Below are 16,989 nucleotides of genomic sequence, written 5' to 3'. Positions count from 1 at the left end.
GAAAATAAGCAATCTTTGTTTCATGTAGCCATTTCTGGGACTTGGATATCCTTATTTTTTTTTTAAACTCCATTTGTTTTGTGTTTTAGCAAGTCATGAGATTTGCAGAAGTGACTCAAGAAGTTGAAGTAGCAAGACCCGTAGACAAGGCAATATGTGGTTTAACGCCTGGAAGGCGATACAGAAACCAGCCTCGAGGTCCAATTGGAAATGGTATGATTTGGTGTCGTATCATTTGTCCACTCATCGGTCTGTTTCTTTCTCTCTTTTTTCAAAAAAATTATTTCATATAAGAGAAATGTTTACATACCTTCCGAAGAACCAAGCACATAATAATTTGAGCAAAATTTAAATGAGCTTATTTTGCATACTATGATTCTCATTTTTAGGGAAGTAAACTTGTATCAGCTCAAGAAATTGCAATGGTTAGTTGGACTGGGGCTGTATTCAGTGTTAAACTTGTTTAAATAAGCTCTTTCTCTCCTATGTAACTTTTTGTAATTTTCTGTAATTCAATACAGAACCATTGGTTACTGACGTGGTTTTGCAGAGTTTTCCACCTTTGCCATCATGTGAAATTTTGGATATCAACGATGAGCAGACACTTCCAAGGCTGATTGAAGCCTTAGAGAAACGACATCACCTACGACAAATGATGATTGATGAGTTTAATAAACAATGTAAGGGCAAAACTATTTGCAATAATTTTATTTAGTTAATTTTTTTTTTTTTTTTTTTTTTGAGACACAGTTTCACTCTGTCCCCCAGGCTGGAGTGCAGTGGTACAATCTCGGTTCACTACAACTTCCGCCTCCCGGGTTCAAGCGATTCTCCTGCCTCAGCCTCCCGAGTAGACTACAGGCACATGCCACCATGCCTGGCTAATTTTTGTACTATTAGCAGAGACGGGGTTTTGCCATGTTGGCCAGGCTGGTCTTAAACTCCTGACCTCAAGTGATCCGCCTGCCTCGGCCTCCCAAAGTGCTGGGATTACAGGCATGAGCCACCACTCCCGGCCAGTTTGCAATAATTGTAACTTCTGAAATTGAATGTATTTTCAATGAATCTGAGTTTATATAGTAGATTTCATCTTTAAGGAAGTTAAAGAAAATTATGTCTTTGTACCTTTGAAGCACTCAAGGCATTGTTTGATTAGAATGACCAGGAATTTTTCCATAGCTCTTTTTTGTATTCTAAGGAAGTCAAAAAGAAAAAAGTGGGCGTGTGTTCTTTCTTTTGTTTTTTACCAACAGTGATGGAGACACAAAGAAATATTTTTTAGTTTCCCCTGTCTACATAGTAGGGATTGTAATTGTTTCTACCTCAGGATGTGTTGTAAAGATAAATAAGATAAAGTATTAAAATCCTGTAGAACAGGTAAACTCTGGTACATAGTGAACGTATCTCAGTGAATGAATGTATCTACTTTTTTCTTTTTTTGAGACTGAGTCTCGCTCTGTTGCCCAGGTTGGAGTGCAATAGTGCAATCTTGGCTCGCTGCAACCTCCGTCTCCCAGGTTCAAGCAATTCTGCCTCAGCCTTCTGAGCAGCAGGGATTACAGGTGCGCGCCACCGCACCCAACTAATTTTTGTATTTTTAGTAGAGACGAGGTTTCACCATGTTGGTCAGGCTGATCTCAAACTCCTGACCTCGTGATCCACCCACCTCAGCCTCCCAAAGTGCTGGGATTACAGACATGAGCCACCATGCCTGGCTCTACTATTTTTATTATCATTATTCATTTGAATCTTTACCAAAAAGTTGTGAGATAAAGTAGTATTTAAATTTCCATACTGAAATGAAATTTGCTCAGAAATATTAATTAACTTGCCTAAGTCATAACTAGTAAGTGGTGTACCAGGGATTTCAGCTCAGGTTTAATTAATCCCAAATGTCGTGTTATTTCTATTTTGCATTTGTTGTTGTGAAGCAAAGTACCTGTAAGGATTGGGAAGAGAATGCTACAGTGCACAATGAAAGACTTGAATATTTTTTTTAGCATTTAACAGAAAGCTTCTGTGACTGTCTTGTCAATTTGAGAATTAAGCTCCTGATTTCCCTCTAAACTTGTTTTCTCCTTATAGACTGATTCTCACAGAGATTTGCTGAATAACTACATTTTATCTAGTGTCTGCTAACAAGTTGTTATCTTTGTTTGTTTTAGAACTGGTGTAAAACTTGGCCTGTATGTTTTTGTTTCAGCTAATGCTTTTAAAGCTTTGTTACAAGAATTTGACAGTGCTGTTTTAAGTAAAGAAAACCACATGCAAGGGAAACTAAATGAAAAGGAAAAGATGATCTCAGGACAGAAATTGGAAATAGAACGACTGGAAAAGAAAAACAAAACTTTAGAATATAAGGTTTGTTTTGACATTATTATGATAGATGTATGTGCTGGTGTTTTAGCACTGGTCTCTGAAGGAGCTATTATGCTTCACGGCCTGTAAATCCTGCTTATTAAGAGTTCTTGGTCGGGTGTGGTAGCCCACACCCATAATCCCAACACTTTGAGAGGCTGAGGTGGCCACATCATCTGAGGTCAGGAGTTCAAGAATGAGCCTGGCCAACATGGCCAAACCTCGTCTCTACTAAAAAAGTACAAAAATTGGCCGGGCGCGGTGGCTCAAGCCTGTAATCCCAGCACTTTGGGAGGCCGAGACGGGCGGATCACGAGGTCAGGAGATCGAGACCATCCTGGCTAACACGGTGAAACCCCGTCTCTACTAAAAAAAATACAAAAGCTAGCCGGGCGAGGTGGCGGGCGCCTGCCACTGCACTCCAGTCCAGGCGACAGAGCGAGACTCCGCCTCAAAAAAAAAAAAAAAAAAAAAAAGTACAAAAATTAGCTGGGTGTGGTGGCGAGCGCCTGTAATCCCAGCTACTCAGGAGGTTGAGGCAGGAGAATCACTTGAACCCAGGAGGTGGAGGTTGCAGTGAGCCAAGCTTGAGCCGTTGCACTTCAGCCTGGGCGACAAGAGCCAAGACTCCGTCTCTAGAAAAAAAAAGGTTTCTCAGGCTGAGTGCAGGCTCATGGCTGTAGTCTCAGCACATTGGGAGGCCAAGGCAGGCAGATCACTTGAGCCCAGGAGTTCCAGACCAGACTGGGCAACATGGCAAAATCCCTTATCTACAAAAAAATTAGCCAGGCATGGTGGTGCACACCTATAGTCCCAGCTACTCAGAAGGTTGAGATGGGAGAATAGCTTGAGCCTGGGAGGTTGAGGCTGCAGTGAGCTGGGATTGCACGACTGCACTCCAGCCTAGATGACAGAGCAAGAGCCTGTCTCAAAAAAAGTTCCCAGTTGGTTATTTACTAATCCTCATCCCATGCTAAGGAGGAAATGTGAGTGAAATGAAAAATCATATGTTCTTTAATTTTATGAGAGTTTTAACAGTTGAAAAGGATATTCTCTGACCCAAGCAAGGGACCTTTCTAGAGTTTAGCTTTGGTTGTAGCTTGCTTTTTGATTTATTCGAAATATTTCCTTAGTATGCTGTTTTTAATGAGATAAATGATTAAATGAAATGATATAAAAGTGCCAGCATAGTGCCTTGGACATAACAGATACTCAGTAAAGCTTAATTTGATCTGTATTTGGTTTACAAATCAGATTTTAAAAGTATAAACTCAGGATTAATCTCTTACTGTGGGGTAGAAGGGAATACCATTTTGTTGAGAAGCATTGCAGCACTGTGTAATATGTTTGTTCTCTCATTTACAGAGGGTCATTTAGAGGTTTGGTGGGGGTACACATTCATAAGAGAAGTTAGTCTCAACCAATATAGTTTTTTTTAAATTCTGAAAATAGCCTAAAAACTAAATTTTAGGCCTTAATTTTAGAAGAAAGTAATTTTCACATGAAGTTAGTTATAAATGTCTTTGAGTGAGGAACTTGTTTAATGTGTTTTCATTTCTGAGAATGGGGATGGGAATTCAGATGAAATGTTAGAGAAAAAAGTGTTTTCTCCATGATTTTTCTTTCCACAAATATGCTTGCATAAGCAAATTAAGGAAGATTATTTTATAGTGACATGAAATGTTTATATGCCAAATATTGAACATAGTGGTCTACCTTCCTAGATTGAGATTTTAGAGAAAACAACTACTATCTATGAAGAAGATAAACGCAATTTGCAACAGGAACTTGAAACTCAGAACCAGAAACTTCAGCGACAGTTCTCTGACAAACGCAGATTAGAAGCCAGGTTGCAAGGCATGGTGACAGAAACGACAATGAAGTGGGAGAAAGAATGTGTGAGTATCTTTTGGGTAGTGCTTGTCTCAGAGTGGGATGATTTATTTTACATTGTAGTTAGGTTCAATATTTTGAATTATTGTATTTGTAGTAGAGTTTTGGTGATGGTCATTAACTCTCAGGAAGAATTGGAGAACTGTCATTTTTAGGAAATAAAGTGATTGGCTAATCTGGTATACTCGTTTGCTGTGATTGAATGATAATATACATTGCCATTGATAATCTGTAGGAGCGTAGAGTGGCAGCCAAACAGCTGGAGATGCAGAATAAACTCTGGGTTAAAGATGAAAAACTGAAACAACTGAAGGCTATTGTTACTGAACCTAAAACTGAGAAGCCAGAGAGACCCTCTCGGGAGCGAGATAGAGAAAAAGTTACTCAAAGATCTGTTTCTCCATCACCTGTGCCTGTAAGTTATTTGTAATTGTGTAGTAACTTTGTACTACAGATATTTTGTTCAGATTAGATGACTAGTTCTATGAGAATTTTTACATTTTTATAATACTTACATTTCTGAAATTTCTCTTTAAAAATATTTTAAAATTTAGAATAAACACAAATTTAGCACAAAAAAATTAGTACAAATAATTATTTGTAATGTTAAGTCTTCATGTGCTAACATTATAGAAAAGTAATGAATTGTTTCTGTCAGTTTTTCAGTCTTGCTCATTAATTTTTCTCCAATTTTTCTAGCTTTCTAGTAACTATATTGCTCAGATTTCCAACGGCCAGCAACTCATGAGCCAGCCACAGCTACATAGGCGCTCTAACTCTTGCAGCAGCATTTCTGTAGCTTCCTGTATTTCGGAATGGGAGCAGAAAATTCCTACGTACAACACACCTCTCAAAGTCACATCTATTGCAAGGCGTAGGCAGCAGGAGCCAGGACAAAGCAAAACTTGTGTCGTGTCAGACAGAAGGCGAGGGATGTACTGGACTGAAGGCAGGGAGGTGGTTCCTACATTCAGAAATGAGATAGAAATAGAAGAGGATCATTGCTGCAGGGTTAGTGCCAGTATTATTTTAACGCATTGTAGCGATAGTTTATCTTCTTTGTTTTTTGTAACTTGTGTCTGAAAGTTCATTGGACAAATGGTTGGGCTATAGTATAAAGAAGGTCTAATTTCTCAGTTAATTTGAAAGATTGACTCACTGAAATTGAGGCCTGGCTCTTCATCTGAAAAAGCCTAAACACATCTGGCAGCAGAAGGGTGTTTAGTGAATACAGGTCAATTTGGTGCATTCCAGAGTAGTGTGAGCTTTTCAGTTGCATAAGCTAATAAACTTTGCACAAAATTGGTGACTGTTTTAAAGCATACTTTCCATATTTTTCTTTTGGTTCTCCTTCCCCAAATTAGATTTTTTGTAACTCCTTTCGAGCCCTAGTTTTAAAAATTGTTTTCCCAGATTTTTATTTTGAAAAATTTCAGACCCAAAGCAAAGTAGAAAGAATAGTATGGTAATGTCCTTCCCTCCTTGCCTAAGTTACCAGTTGTTACTTGATATAGATACATAAACTTTTTTCCCCTAAGCCTTGTAAAAGGAAATCACAGACTTAGAGACACTTAATCTCTAAGAATAAGGACATTGTATTACCTAGCCACAATCTTTATCACATCCAAGAAAATCAACATTAATTAAATATCCTCTATTGGGACATTATGCAGTTGTCCCAAAATTGGCTTTTCTTTTTTAAGACAGGGTCTCACTCTGTCACCCAGGATGGAGTGCAAGTGGCATGATTATGGCTCACTGCAGCCTCAGTCTTCCTGAGCTGAAGTCATCCTCTCACCTCAGCCTCCCGAGTAGCTGAGACTACAGGCATGCCACCACGCTGATTTTTTATTTTCAGTAGAGACAAGGTCTCACCATGTTGCCCAGGCTGGTGTTGAACTCTTGAACTCCAGCAATCCTCCTGCCTTGGCCTCCAAAGGTGCTGAGATTACAGGCAAGCCACTGCACCCAGCCAGCTTTTTTTTCAATCCATGATATGAAAGTGTATGCATTGCATATTATGATTATGTCTTTTATCTCTTTTAATATAAAATAGTCTCACCCTGTCCCCCTACTTTTTTTTATTTTTATGACATTGACTATTTTCACTGAAGTCTAGGCCAGTTATTTTAAAACTACTGATTTCCATGCCCAATAAATTGCTTTTAATCGAGGCATTTATCTCAATTAACAAGGACTTTGTCTCACATTCAAGGGTATTTAAATAAATTTACTTTCATATTTCTCTTCTTAAAGATTAAGGTAACGTTTCTTTTGAATCTGAATAAATGGACCAAGTTAATGTTTGTGAATTTTATATTTAGTAAAATCTTAACAAAGCTCTTTTAGAATTTTTCTTCTAAATCTTACAGTTAACGTTTACTTTAGATTTTCTTATATAAGTCAGGGTATAGATGAATGTTCATTTAGGTGGCCCAAATTCCTGATTATTAAGGGATGGTGATGAATCCCAAGTTATTTACCAGGGAAACCGATGATTCTAAAGTCTCTTAAGTTCTTTACTTTGCAGATTTTTCCTTAAACATTTTTAGACAGCAAATTAGGTAAATGGTCATTCTGACCAACTCTAGTCAGTCATTTTATGACAGTTTATAGGCTGAAAACTATTCAAGCCTTGCTTATGCCTTGCAAACAGTAATGAGATATCTAATTTGGCTATGAGATATTTAAGGGAATTTACTAGAGATTCTTACGTGAAATCAAACTATTTAGAAGTGCAGCAGAAAAGTTACTATAAGGTTAGTATCTGTGCGTCTAAGTTTGTTGGTCAAAAATTATGTCAGGTGGACTAAATTTATACTTGAGTGAGGAAAAAAATTTAAATATTTATTTCATAAATGCTAGTAGATCGTATGGATTATCTTTCTGAAGCTTGTTTCATCATATGTTTACTGTTAAATATTTGAAGAAAACCCTCGCTTTTGCTAAATGGTAGATGATAAGGACCAGATTTTCGTGTTCAACATTAAATAAATCATTGTCAGAATGAAATGTTTCCTGTTTGTCTTGAGGCTCAGCATCTTTAATGGCAAACTGTATTGCCCATGTCTTAGAGCTGTCACTAGTGCTGCATTTGTACGACTATATAGGGAAAATGATTCAGTTCCTCAGATGTGCATTTTGAAATTGAGGTCTTCACACTTGACTAGCTTTGACGGATTTGGCCTGTGATAGACTTTTTCCATTTGCTTTCAGTTTTTGTTTTTTGGGGTTTTTTTGTTGTTGTTGTTGTTTGTTTTTTGTTTGTTTTTTTTGAGATGAGGTCTTCATCTGTTGCCCAGGTTGGAGTGCAGTGGCGTCATCTAGGCTCACTGCAGCCTTGACCTTCCAGGCTCAAGCAGTCATTCTACCTCAGCCTCCTGAGCAGCTGGGACCACAGACATGTGCTATCACACCTGGCTAATTTTTAAATTTTTTGTAGAAATTTACACAAAATTTAAATTTTTTGTAGAAATTTGTAGAAATCACCCGAGATCAAAAGACACCCGAGAAATTCTTACGTTGCCTAGGCTGGTCTCGGGTGATCCTTCTCCTACCTCAGCCTCACAAATGTTGGAATGACAGATGTGTGCCACTGCACCCAGCCCCGTTTTCAGTTTTACAAACAGGAGATGTTTATAAAACACCAGAGATAATTCATTGCTTCAAACTGTAACTATGGCATATATGTGAAATATTATTTTCTTAGGCTGAATGTGCTTAACTTAACTTTCCCAGATTTACATGACATTTGACTGGAAGCAACTTGTTTGTTTTTGAGGCAGGGTCTCATTCTGTTGCCCAGGCTGGAGTGCAGTGGTGTGATCTTGGCTCACTGCAGTCTCCGCCTCCTGGTCTCAAGTGATCCACCCACTTCAGCCTCCTGAGTAGCTGGGACTACAGGCACGTGTCAGCAAGCCCAGCTAATTTTTTTGTGTATTTTTTTTTGTAGAGTCTGGGTTTCACCATGTTGCCTAGGCTGAACTTGAACTTCTGAGTTCAATTGATTCCTCCACCTCGGTCTTCCAAAGTGCTGAGATTACAGGCATGTGCCACCATGCCTGGCCTGGCAACTAGTTTTTTATTGTATGATAAGAGACTGATTTGACAGTGTATTATTTATTTGTTTCTTGGGACCTGTATGAAATGTTTGGGGGGAAAATTAGTTGGTATATTGTAGCCATTATTGTATTTGAACTTTTCATAAGTTCTATTATGAGGTTTTAAAATCTTAACTGAAAGCACTCAGAAGTATTTCACATTTCTTTAATCATTTTATTCATATGGTTCTTATTATACCTTATGTTCTTTGGATTGTTTTCTGTTTTGTTTAGAAACCTAGAGAATGTATAGGGCTTTCATTCATCTTATTGAAGATTTTAACAGAGTTGTGGACATAATAGATAACCTCTCAATAGCAGGGATAAATAATGGTTTTTGATCAAAAATATGAAATGAGTTGTTTGTCCTGAACGACCCCCAAGCAGGAAAGACTTGCAGCATTACCAGAATTGTTTCTTTTATCCTTTGTTGAAAGGGAAACTCCCAGGTAGAATGTGTAACATACAAGTTGGTGTTAAAGATGTTTGTTGGTTTTGTGTTTAAATGCAAAGATGTTTAAATTACTTGCATAAAATATTTAGCTTTGGAAAGGTTTGCTATGATACTGTCATCAACTAATGTAGCCGAACCTGCTGCACTTCTAATAATACCCTTTAATTAATTATGGGTTATGCTTGTTTCTCAGTTCCTCTTTCAACCTGATCAGAACGCACCACCAATTCGTCTCCGACACAGACGATCACGCTCTGCCGGAGACAGATGGGTAGATCATAAGCCCGCCTCTAACATGCAAACTGAAACAGTCATGCAGCCACATGTCCCTCATGCCATCACAGTATCTGTTGCAAATGAAAAGGCACTAGCTAAGTGTGAGAAGTACATGCTGACCCACCAGGAACTAGCCTCCGATGGGGAGATTGAAACTAAACTAATTAAGGTAAACTAATTTTCACGGGAGCAAAAAATATATTAAAAAATTCAACAAAAGTCCATTTGTCCTGCTACTCCTTTGGTGACACACAGGCAGTGTCAACTGGAACATCAATGAGTATTTGATATAACCTTTTTGTTAGCAGAAAATTAGTCACTGCTTAGGTTTTAAGTCCACCAAACTGGGACTAAGTATGCTTTAAATAGGTGTAGATTCTTCAGTTTCTTAGAATTCTAGATCCATGATGTACTTTAATTTTTTAAATGACTGTATATTTAGCTTTAACCACTACTTAAAAAGTTAATCTAAGCAAAGAACTCCCATTGCTCTCTGTCATTTCAAGATAAAAAAACAAAAACAAAATAAAACAAAACCTATGTTAAAATTTGACCCATCAGAATTACTCAGTGTTGAGCTGCCTAAAGCTGTTTTCCAGAAAGAAGAGACTTGCTTGCCTATAGAAGAATTCTCCTTTGATCATAGAGTCAGTGAATAATCAGGAAAGTAAAAGATAATACCAAAAAAAAAAAAGCTTTTTATTTCAAGTTCAATTTAGAGTTTTTGTTCTTATTATAATTAGCTACAAATGAGACTATACTGTCATTTGAATATGGGCAACAGGGCCCACTCAGAAGAAAGTACCATGCCTTAGAGCATGTAGAAATTTCCAGCAAATTTCTTGATCCTTAGTGCAGTTTAGTTTTTAAATTACAGGTAGAGCAAAAGGAATATTTTTTTCTGCAATTATGAATGCTGCTGATTACATTGTATTGGACTTCTTTTGTTTGTGAGAGATACGTACTCAAATTTCTAAATTATTTTGATAGTACAGTCTCAGCAAGTACCAAGTACTATCTGATTTTGTGGATGGGAATTTCTATAAAATAGAATCATGAGAACAATTTGAAATATACATGTGTGTTTTTCATTTGGGTGTATCAACGTGTAACAGTGACCTTTTCTTTTGGCTTTAGGGTGATATTTATAAAACAAGGGGTGGTGGACAATCTGTTCAATTTACTGATATTGAGACTTTAAAGCAAGAATCACCAAATGGGTAAGTAACCATCAAAAATCTCTGTATAAAAGTTGGTCATTTTCTTAGCTGCTCATTTTTTGAGGAACAGAACAGCCTGTGAAATGTATCATTAATTCTCCAAAGGGATATAGATAGTATTTCCCTACTTCTAATACTTTTCCTCTTCTTAGATGCAAAAATAATTGTTGCATCATGTTTCCCCTTTTTCAGTAGTCGAAAACGAAGATCTTCCACAGTAGCACCTGCCCGACCAGATGGTGCAGAGTCTGAATGGACCGATGTAGAAACAAGGGTAGGGGAAAAATTAAACATTTCCCTGCTTACTAAAATTAGGTTTGTCACGTTTTAAACCCCACAGCTCTAGATTTTTATGCTCTTTGAAAATGCTGAGGTATAATCTCACATTGCCAGTGCACCATGTAGGCCTATTCCTAGAATAACAAGAATCCACTTCATCAGGAACCCCCTTGCAATTGTTACTCCTGAGGAGAAGCTCTTGGAAAGAACATGGGAAGGTAGGGGTCAGGAGGCTAAGCTATGGCCTTAGCCACCAACTCTCTTCACAAACTTATTTAAAATGAGATAAGTTACCTAGATGATCTCTAAAGATGCCTTCTGACTCACAACATTTGTGGCCTATGCCAGAAATTAATTACGAGTGACTGGTGTTTTAACATAAGAGTCTTTGCTGAACTAGAAAGCAATATTGCATTTCACCTAGGTGTAGAGCCTGCTAAATAACTGTGTTTTACAGACTATTGAGAGGAGCTGATCTTTTTCCTCTTGTCATTTTCCTCTCAGTGTTCCGTGGCTGTGGAGATGAAAGCAGGATCACAGCTGGGACCTGGATATCAGCATCACGCACAACCCAAGTGAGCACTGACTGTAACTGGGGTCTTGCTGTGTGCTTTTTTCCTTCTCTGGTCTTTACGTTATTCTACCATCTATCCCCTTGTTGTTTAGAACAAATATATGGTTTTGGTTTTCCCCTTGGACTATCTGGGCCCCCACGGGCAGACTGCAGTAGGCAGCTGGAATGCTGAGAGCCTCAAAAGGCTGGATAAGAGCAATCAGAGCTGCAAGGCAGGCGGTGGTGGAAGATTGGTGGCTCTTGTTCATATTCTGCCAACCCTCATAAAGCTTTCTGAGGCCGAACTGAGAGTACCTCTAAGGAGGGAAGGCTACAGGCTTAAGCTGGGGACTAGACAGCTTTGTGTAAATCATTGTTTTCTCACTTGCTTCTTGGTCTTGGTGTAGCATTAAGTGTTCACTAAAGTAAATAACACTGAATGGAAGAATTTATAGTAGGGAAGGAATTGTACCTTTTCCTCTTCTGTTAAACTCATACTCAGGAGTCTGACCCAGTCTTTTTCCATATTTTAATAAAATCCCTTCTTTACAAATACATACATACATATATATATATATATATAATGCTATAAACATATATATGTATATATTTTACATTCCACATTTTAAACATTTACATTCCTTAGTGAGCAATTTAGAAAATTGTTGCAGCAGGATAAAGATGGGAAATCCTGTTTTCTAAATTTAATACTAAGATAAGCATATTTTATAAAAGTTGTTTGCTTTCTCAGAGGGATTTCTCAAAGGCCTTCTAAAGATTGATTTGCTATGAATGTGTTACTAATTGCAAAGTTCAACTCTAAGTGCTGGTTGTTATGTTTTAGGCGCAAAAAGCCATGAAATGACAGTCCCAGTAGTGAAAGAACATTTTCATTTGTGTGGATGATTTCTCGAAAGCCATGCCAGAAGCAGTCTTCCAGGTCATCTTGTAGAACTCCAACTTTGTTGAAAATCACGGACCTCAGCTACATACATCATACACTGACCTAGAGCAAAGCTTTCCCTATGGTTCCAAAGACAACTAGTATTCAACAAACCTTGTATAGTATGTTTTGCCATATTTAATATTAATAGCAGAGGAAGACTCCTTTTTTATTGCTGTATGAATTTTTTTATAATGCTTTGTTAAAATATATTTCATGTATACTTATAAACTAATTCACACAAGTGTTTGTCTTAGATGATTAAGGAAGAATATATCTAGATCATGCCTGATTTTTTATTGTGACTTTTCCAGCCCTGGTCTGAATTTCTTAAGGTTTTATAAACAAATGCTGCTATTTATTAGCTGCAAGAATGCACTTTAGAACTATTTGACAATTCAAACTTTCAAAATAAAGATGTAAATGACTGGCCAATAATAACCATTTTAGGAAGGTGTTTTGAATTTTGTATGTATATATTCACTTTCTGACATTTAGATATGCCAAAAGAATTAAAATCAAAAGCACTAAGAATTACGTAGTTGTGTGATGGCCGTTCATTCAGCACGTCCTCCCAGCACCTGGCACAGTGCCCTGCATTCACCTGGCACTCATTATTTGTGGGACGAATTGAAAAGAAAGCACTAAAAAATATATAAGATAGTATGTTAAATGGACAATGCCTTTTTTTATGTGACAACCATAATTATCTACATATTAAGTATGACTTCTAGACATTTAAACAAAAAACATAGTTTGGGAACAACATAAATTAGAAAAAATACTGTCGAAACCATGGTGAAATATCCCATTGCATGGGTGAACACACATTTTACTTGAATTTAATTTGGATTTCTTTTGAGGCTGATCTTTTTTTTTTTTTTTTTTTTTTTGAGGTAGAGTTTCACTCTTGTTGCCCAGGCTGGAGTGCAATGGCACGATCGTGGCTCACCGCAACCTCTGTCTCCCGGGTTCAGGCGATTCTTCTGCCTTAGCCTCCCAAGTAGCTGGGATTACAGGCATGCGCCACTACGCCCAGCTAATTTTGTATTTTTAGTAGAGACAGGGTTTCCTCATGTTGGTCAGACTGGTCTCGAACTCCCAACCTCAGCCGCCTGCCTCAGCCTCCCAAAGTGCTGGGATTACAGATGTGTCACCGCACCTGACCACTTTTTTTTTTTTTAACTAAATGATAGTTTAATATTTTGTTATTCATAATAAAAGTGTGATATTAGTCCTTGCCAAAAGCTGATTCAGAAGTTAAGGGAGAAGACAAAATGCACTAGTCACTCACAGTATAGTAGTAAACAATGTCATACGTGTGTGTGTGTGTGTGTGTGTGTGTGTGTGTGTGTGTGTGTTTTGGGGGGGGGTGGATTTTTGCTCTTATTGCCCAGGCTGGAGTGCAATGGCGCGATTTCAGCCACCGCAACCTCCGCGTCCCAGGTTCAAGCAATTTTCCTGCCTCAGCCTCCCCAATAGCTGGGATTACAGGCATCTGCCACCAGGCCCAGCTAATTTTGTATTTTTAGTAGAGACAGGGTTTCTCCATGTTGGTCAGGCTGGTCTGGAACTCGCAACCTCAGGTGATCAGCCCTACTCGGTTTCCCAAAGTGCTGGTATTACAGGCGTGAGCCCCGCACCTGGCCTATGTGTGTGTTTTTAGAATGCTTCAGAACACTAAACGTTAAATTGCTATTGTAGTAGATACAGAATTTATTTCTTGATTTTCTTGTTTCTTTTTTATTTTTAATTTTATTTCAGAAACAGGGTCTTGCTCTGTTGCACAGGCTGAAATGTAAGGGTGCAATCATGGCTCACTAACTATAACCTCAAACTCCTGGACTCAAGTGATCCTCCTGCCTCAGCCTCCCAAGTAGAGGTAGTTGGGACTACAGGTGCTCACCACCATGCCCAGCTAATTAAAATTTTTTTTATTTTTGTAGCGATGGAGTCTTGCTATGTTGCCCAGGCTGGCTCTTTTCTTTCTTTTTTGAGATGGGGTCTCATTCTGTTACCCAGAATGGAGTGCAATGACATGATCACAGCTCACTGTAGTCTCAACCTCCCAGGCTCAAGCAATCCTCTCAGCCTCTTGAGTAGCTGCAACTACAGGCAAATGCCGGCACATCTGGCTAATTTTTTATTTTTTGTAGAGATGGGGCCTTGCTCTCTGGCCTTGTCTAGTCTCAAACTCTTGGCCTCACGCAATCCTCCCAACCTGGCCTCCCAAAGTGCTAGGATTACAGGCATGAGCCACTGTACCCAGCCTGCTTTTTAAATTATTATTTAACAGAGACAGCCTGGGCATGGCGGCTCACACCTGTAATCCCAGCACTACAGGATGGCTTGAGCTCAGGAGTTCGAGACCAGCCTGAGCAACATGCTGAAATCCCATCCCTACAAAAAATTTAAAAATTAGCCAGGCATGGTGGCACGTACCTGTAGTCCCACCTACAGGGGCAGCTGAGGTGGGAGGATTGCCTGAGCCTGGGGAGGCAGAGGTTGCAGTGAGCTATGATGGCGCCACTGTGCTCCAGCCTGGGCAATGGAATGAGACCCTATCTCAAAAAAAAAAAAAAAACACACACACACACAAATAGGGACTGGGTCTTACTATGTTGCCCCAGGCTGGTCTTGAACTCCTGGGCTCAAGCAATCCTCCCGCTTTGGCCTCCCCAAAGTGCTTGAATTACAGGCATAGGCCACCATGCCCTGTCCCAGCCCACTTAAAAAAAAAAATTTAGCCGGGCACGGTGGTTCACTCCTGTAATCCCAGCACTTTGGGAGGCCAAGGTGGGCGAATCACCTGAGGTTAGGAGTTTGAGACCAGCCTCGTCAACATGGTGAAACCCTGTTTCTACTAAAAACACAGAAAATTAGCCAGGCGTGGTGGCACGCGACTGTAATCCAAGCTACTCTGGAGGCTGTGGCAGGAGAATCGCTTGAACCTGGGAGGCTGAGGTTGCAGTGAGCCGGGATTGCGCCATTGCACTCCAGCCTGGGGAACGAGCAAAACTCCGTCTCAGGAAAAAAAAAAAAGAAATTTAAATGGCTTATTACATAGTATTTTCAAAATATTAATGGGAAATTTTTACTGATAGGAGAATATGGAGCAGTGGAGTTTGTCTGAAGTAACTACTGAATGTACTAAGTCCATCAACAACACAAAAGGAAATGCATGAGTATTGATGTTTTGCTTAGCTACTTTAATAGCTGTGGTTAGTGCTTACTGTTTGATACCCTGTAAAAGTGTGTATACGTGGAGAAAAAGATTATTTCCTCAATGACCACAAAGTGCCACTTGCCAACCAGATCAGGTTTTTTTTGTTTGTTTGAGACGGAGTTTTGCTCTTGTTGCCCAAGCTGGAGTGCAATGGCACGATCTCGGCTCACTGCAACCCCTGCCTCCTGGGTTCAAGCGATTCTCCTGCCTCAGCCTCCCCAGTACTGAGATTACAAGCACCCGCCACCACGCCCAGCTAATTTTTTGTATTTTAAGTAGAGACAGTTTCACTATGTTGGCCAGGCTGGTCTCGAACTCCTGACCTCAGGCGATCCACCCCCCTCAGCCTCCCAAACTGCTGGGATTGCAGGCGTGAGCCACCGCGCCCGGCAGATCAGTTTTTTAAGTACACTGCTAGAGGCACAGTATTTTGGACTGACTCATTGTAGCTTTGGAAATGTTTGGATTTTTAAATAGCTTTAACCTTTCTTGACCAAAATTCCACTATAATGGCTTCTTAGATTTGGATGAAAACTCAATAGCTTTGTTTTTAAAAAGTTTGATAGCTTTATAAAAACTTTTTTAAAAATTCGGGATATGAAAATATTTGTTTGTAGTTAAGATTGACCCAAATAGGACTCTAGATTGGTGGATTTCAACAGAAATGTTTCATCAGAGATGATTATTAAATAATGGGATGGACTAAATAAAGAAGGTTCCCGAAAAAAAAAAATCTTGAACTAACTTTCCAGTAAACGAAGCAAATTCCACGAGCAATGTAAAGATGACCATTTTTGAAGGTAGGAATTTAAATTGGATTCAGATAACAAATAACAGGTTGTATACAATTTACCCATAATCCCCCTTCCCCGAAGCACTAGGCGGTGAAGTTAGGCTTCTGGATTCCAACTCCACGCTCCACCGCGCGGAACTATGCAATCTTGGGTTAGTTACCAGGTCTAAGTTAGGTTTCTGGATTCCAAATCCACGCTCCACCGGGCGGAACTATGCAATCTTGGGTTAGCTACCAGGTCTAAGTTAGGCTTCTAGATTCCAAATCCACGCTCCACCGCGCGGTAACTACACCATCTTGGGCTAGTTACCGACTCTAAGACTTAATTTTGCCATCTGCAAGATGGAGATAACATCCAACTCCTGCTGTGTGAGGATTACGTGAATCCTTAGAATGTGGCTCAGTGACTGGGATACAGTAAGCGCTCCACGGCTCCACGGCTACTGCTATCATAATGCTGTTAGTTTGCACTTCCTCCTACATCTATCTATCTCACCCAAAGCCCTGCGCTAAGCAGGGAACTCCAAGGTGGGACGCAGCCTTTACCCTCAGGGTCAGCGCCGGCTGGGAAGGCCGCGACCTAACCAGGAGATTACGAACAATGTCACCACGGCCACAGCGGAGCTCCTGCCAAGTCAAGCAGCTCATGGAACCAACGGGGGCGAAGACCGAATACCTACGTAACCCGATCCTAAAAGTGTTTTTAACTGTCTCAAGTCCTATAAATTTACCTAAATAAAGTGGGACCGTATTTGTAAGCGCTGAGACACTTTCTCAACAGGAAGAACGAATCAGGCGCAGCGCGCAGGCGTCTTCCATCGGTCTTGGGTCCGCCTCTTCCGTCCGGTGCGGGCGCCGATTGGTCCGCGTGGTCACATAAGAGACTGCGCATAG

General features: G+C 39.6%; 1 protein-coding gene across 3 annotated transcripts in view; it reads left to right on the top strand.

Annotated features, from left to right (window-relative positions):
- Window positions 1-12,610, top strand: part of KIF23 (kinesin family member 23) — a 34,520-nt gene extending 21,910 nt beyond the window's left edge. For 2 of the 3 annotated variants that reach the window (XM_010363644.2, XM_030930250.1), the window contains 11 exons: window positions 90-213; window positions 522-680; window positions 2,204-2,361; window positions 4,083-4,256; window positions 4,487-4,666; window positions 4,951-5,262; window positions 8,999-9,250; window positions 10,219-10,301; window positions 10,494-10,575; window positions 11,085-11,155; window positions 11,978-12,610. In XM_010363644.2, coding sequence (XP_010361946.1) covers window positions 90-213; window positions 522-680; window positions 2,204-2,361; window positions 4,083-4,256; window positions 4,487-4,666; window positions 4,951-5,262; window positions 8,999-9,250; window positions 10,219-10,301; window positions 10,494-10,575; window positions 11,085-11,155; window positions 11,978-11,993 — 1,611 coding nt within the window. In that variant the 3' untranslated portion in view covers window positions 11,994-12,610. The remainder of the gene's footprint in view (window positions 1-89; window positions 214-521; window positions 681-2,203; window positions 2,362-4,082; window positions 4,257-4,486; window positions 4,667-4,950; window positions 5,263-8,998; window positions 9,251-10,218; window positions 10,302-10,493; window positions 10,576-11,084; window positions 11,156-11,977) is intronic. The other variant, XM_010363645.2, reaches the window with a different exon arrangement.
- Window positions 12,611-16,989: the final 4,379 nt, after the last annotated feature.

This window comes from Rhinopithecus roxellana, chromosome 5 (assembly GCF_007565055.1).
Source record: "Rhinopithecus roxellana isolate Shanxi Qingling chromosome 5, ASM756505v1, whole genome shotgun sequence".
Taxonomy (NCBI): Eukaryota; Metazoa; Chordata; class Mammalia; order Primates; family Cercopithecidae; genus Rhinopithecus; species Rhinopithecus roxellana.
The sequence above is the reverse complement of the archived record's forward strand: the minus strand, read 5'-3'. Positions and strand labels throughout refer to the sequence as shown.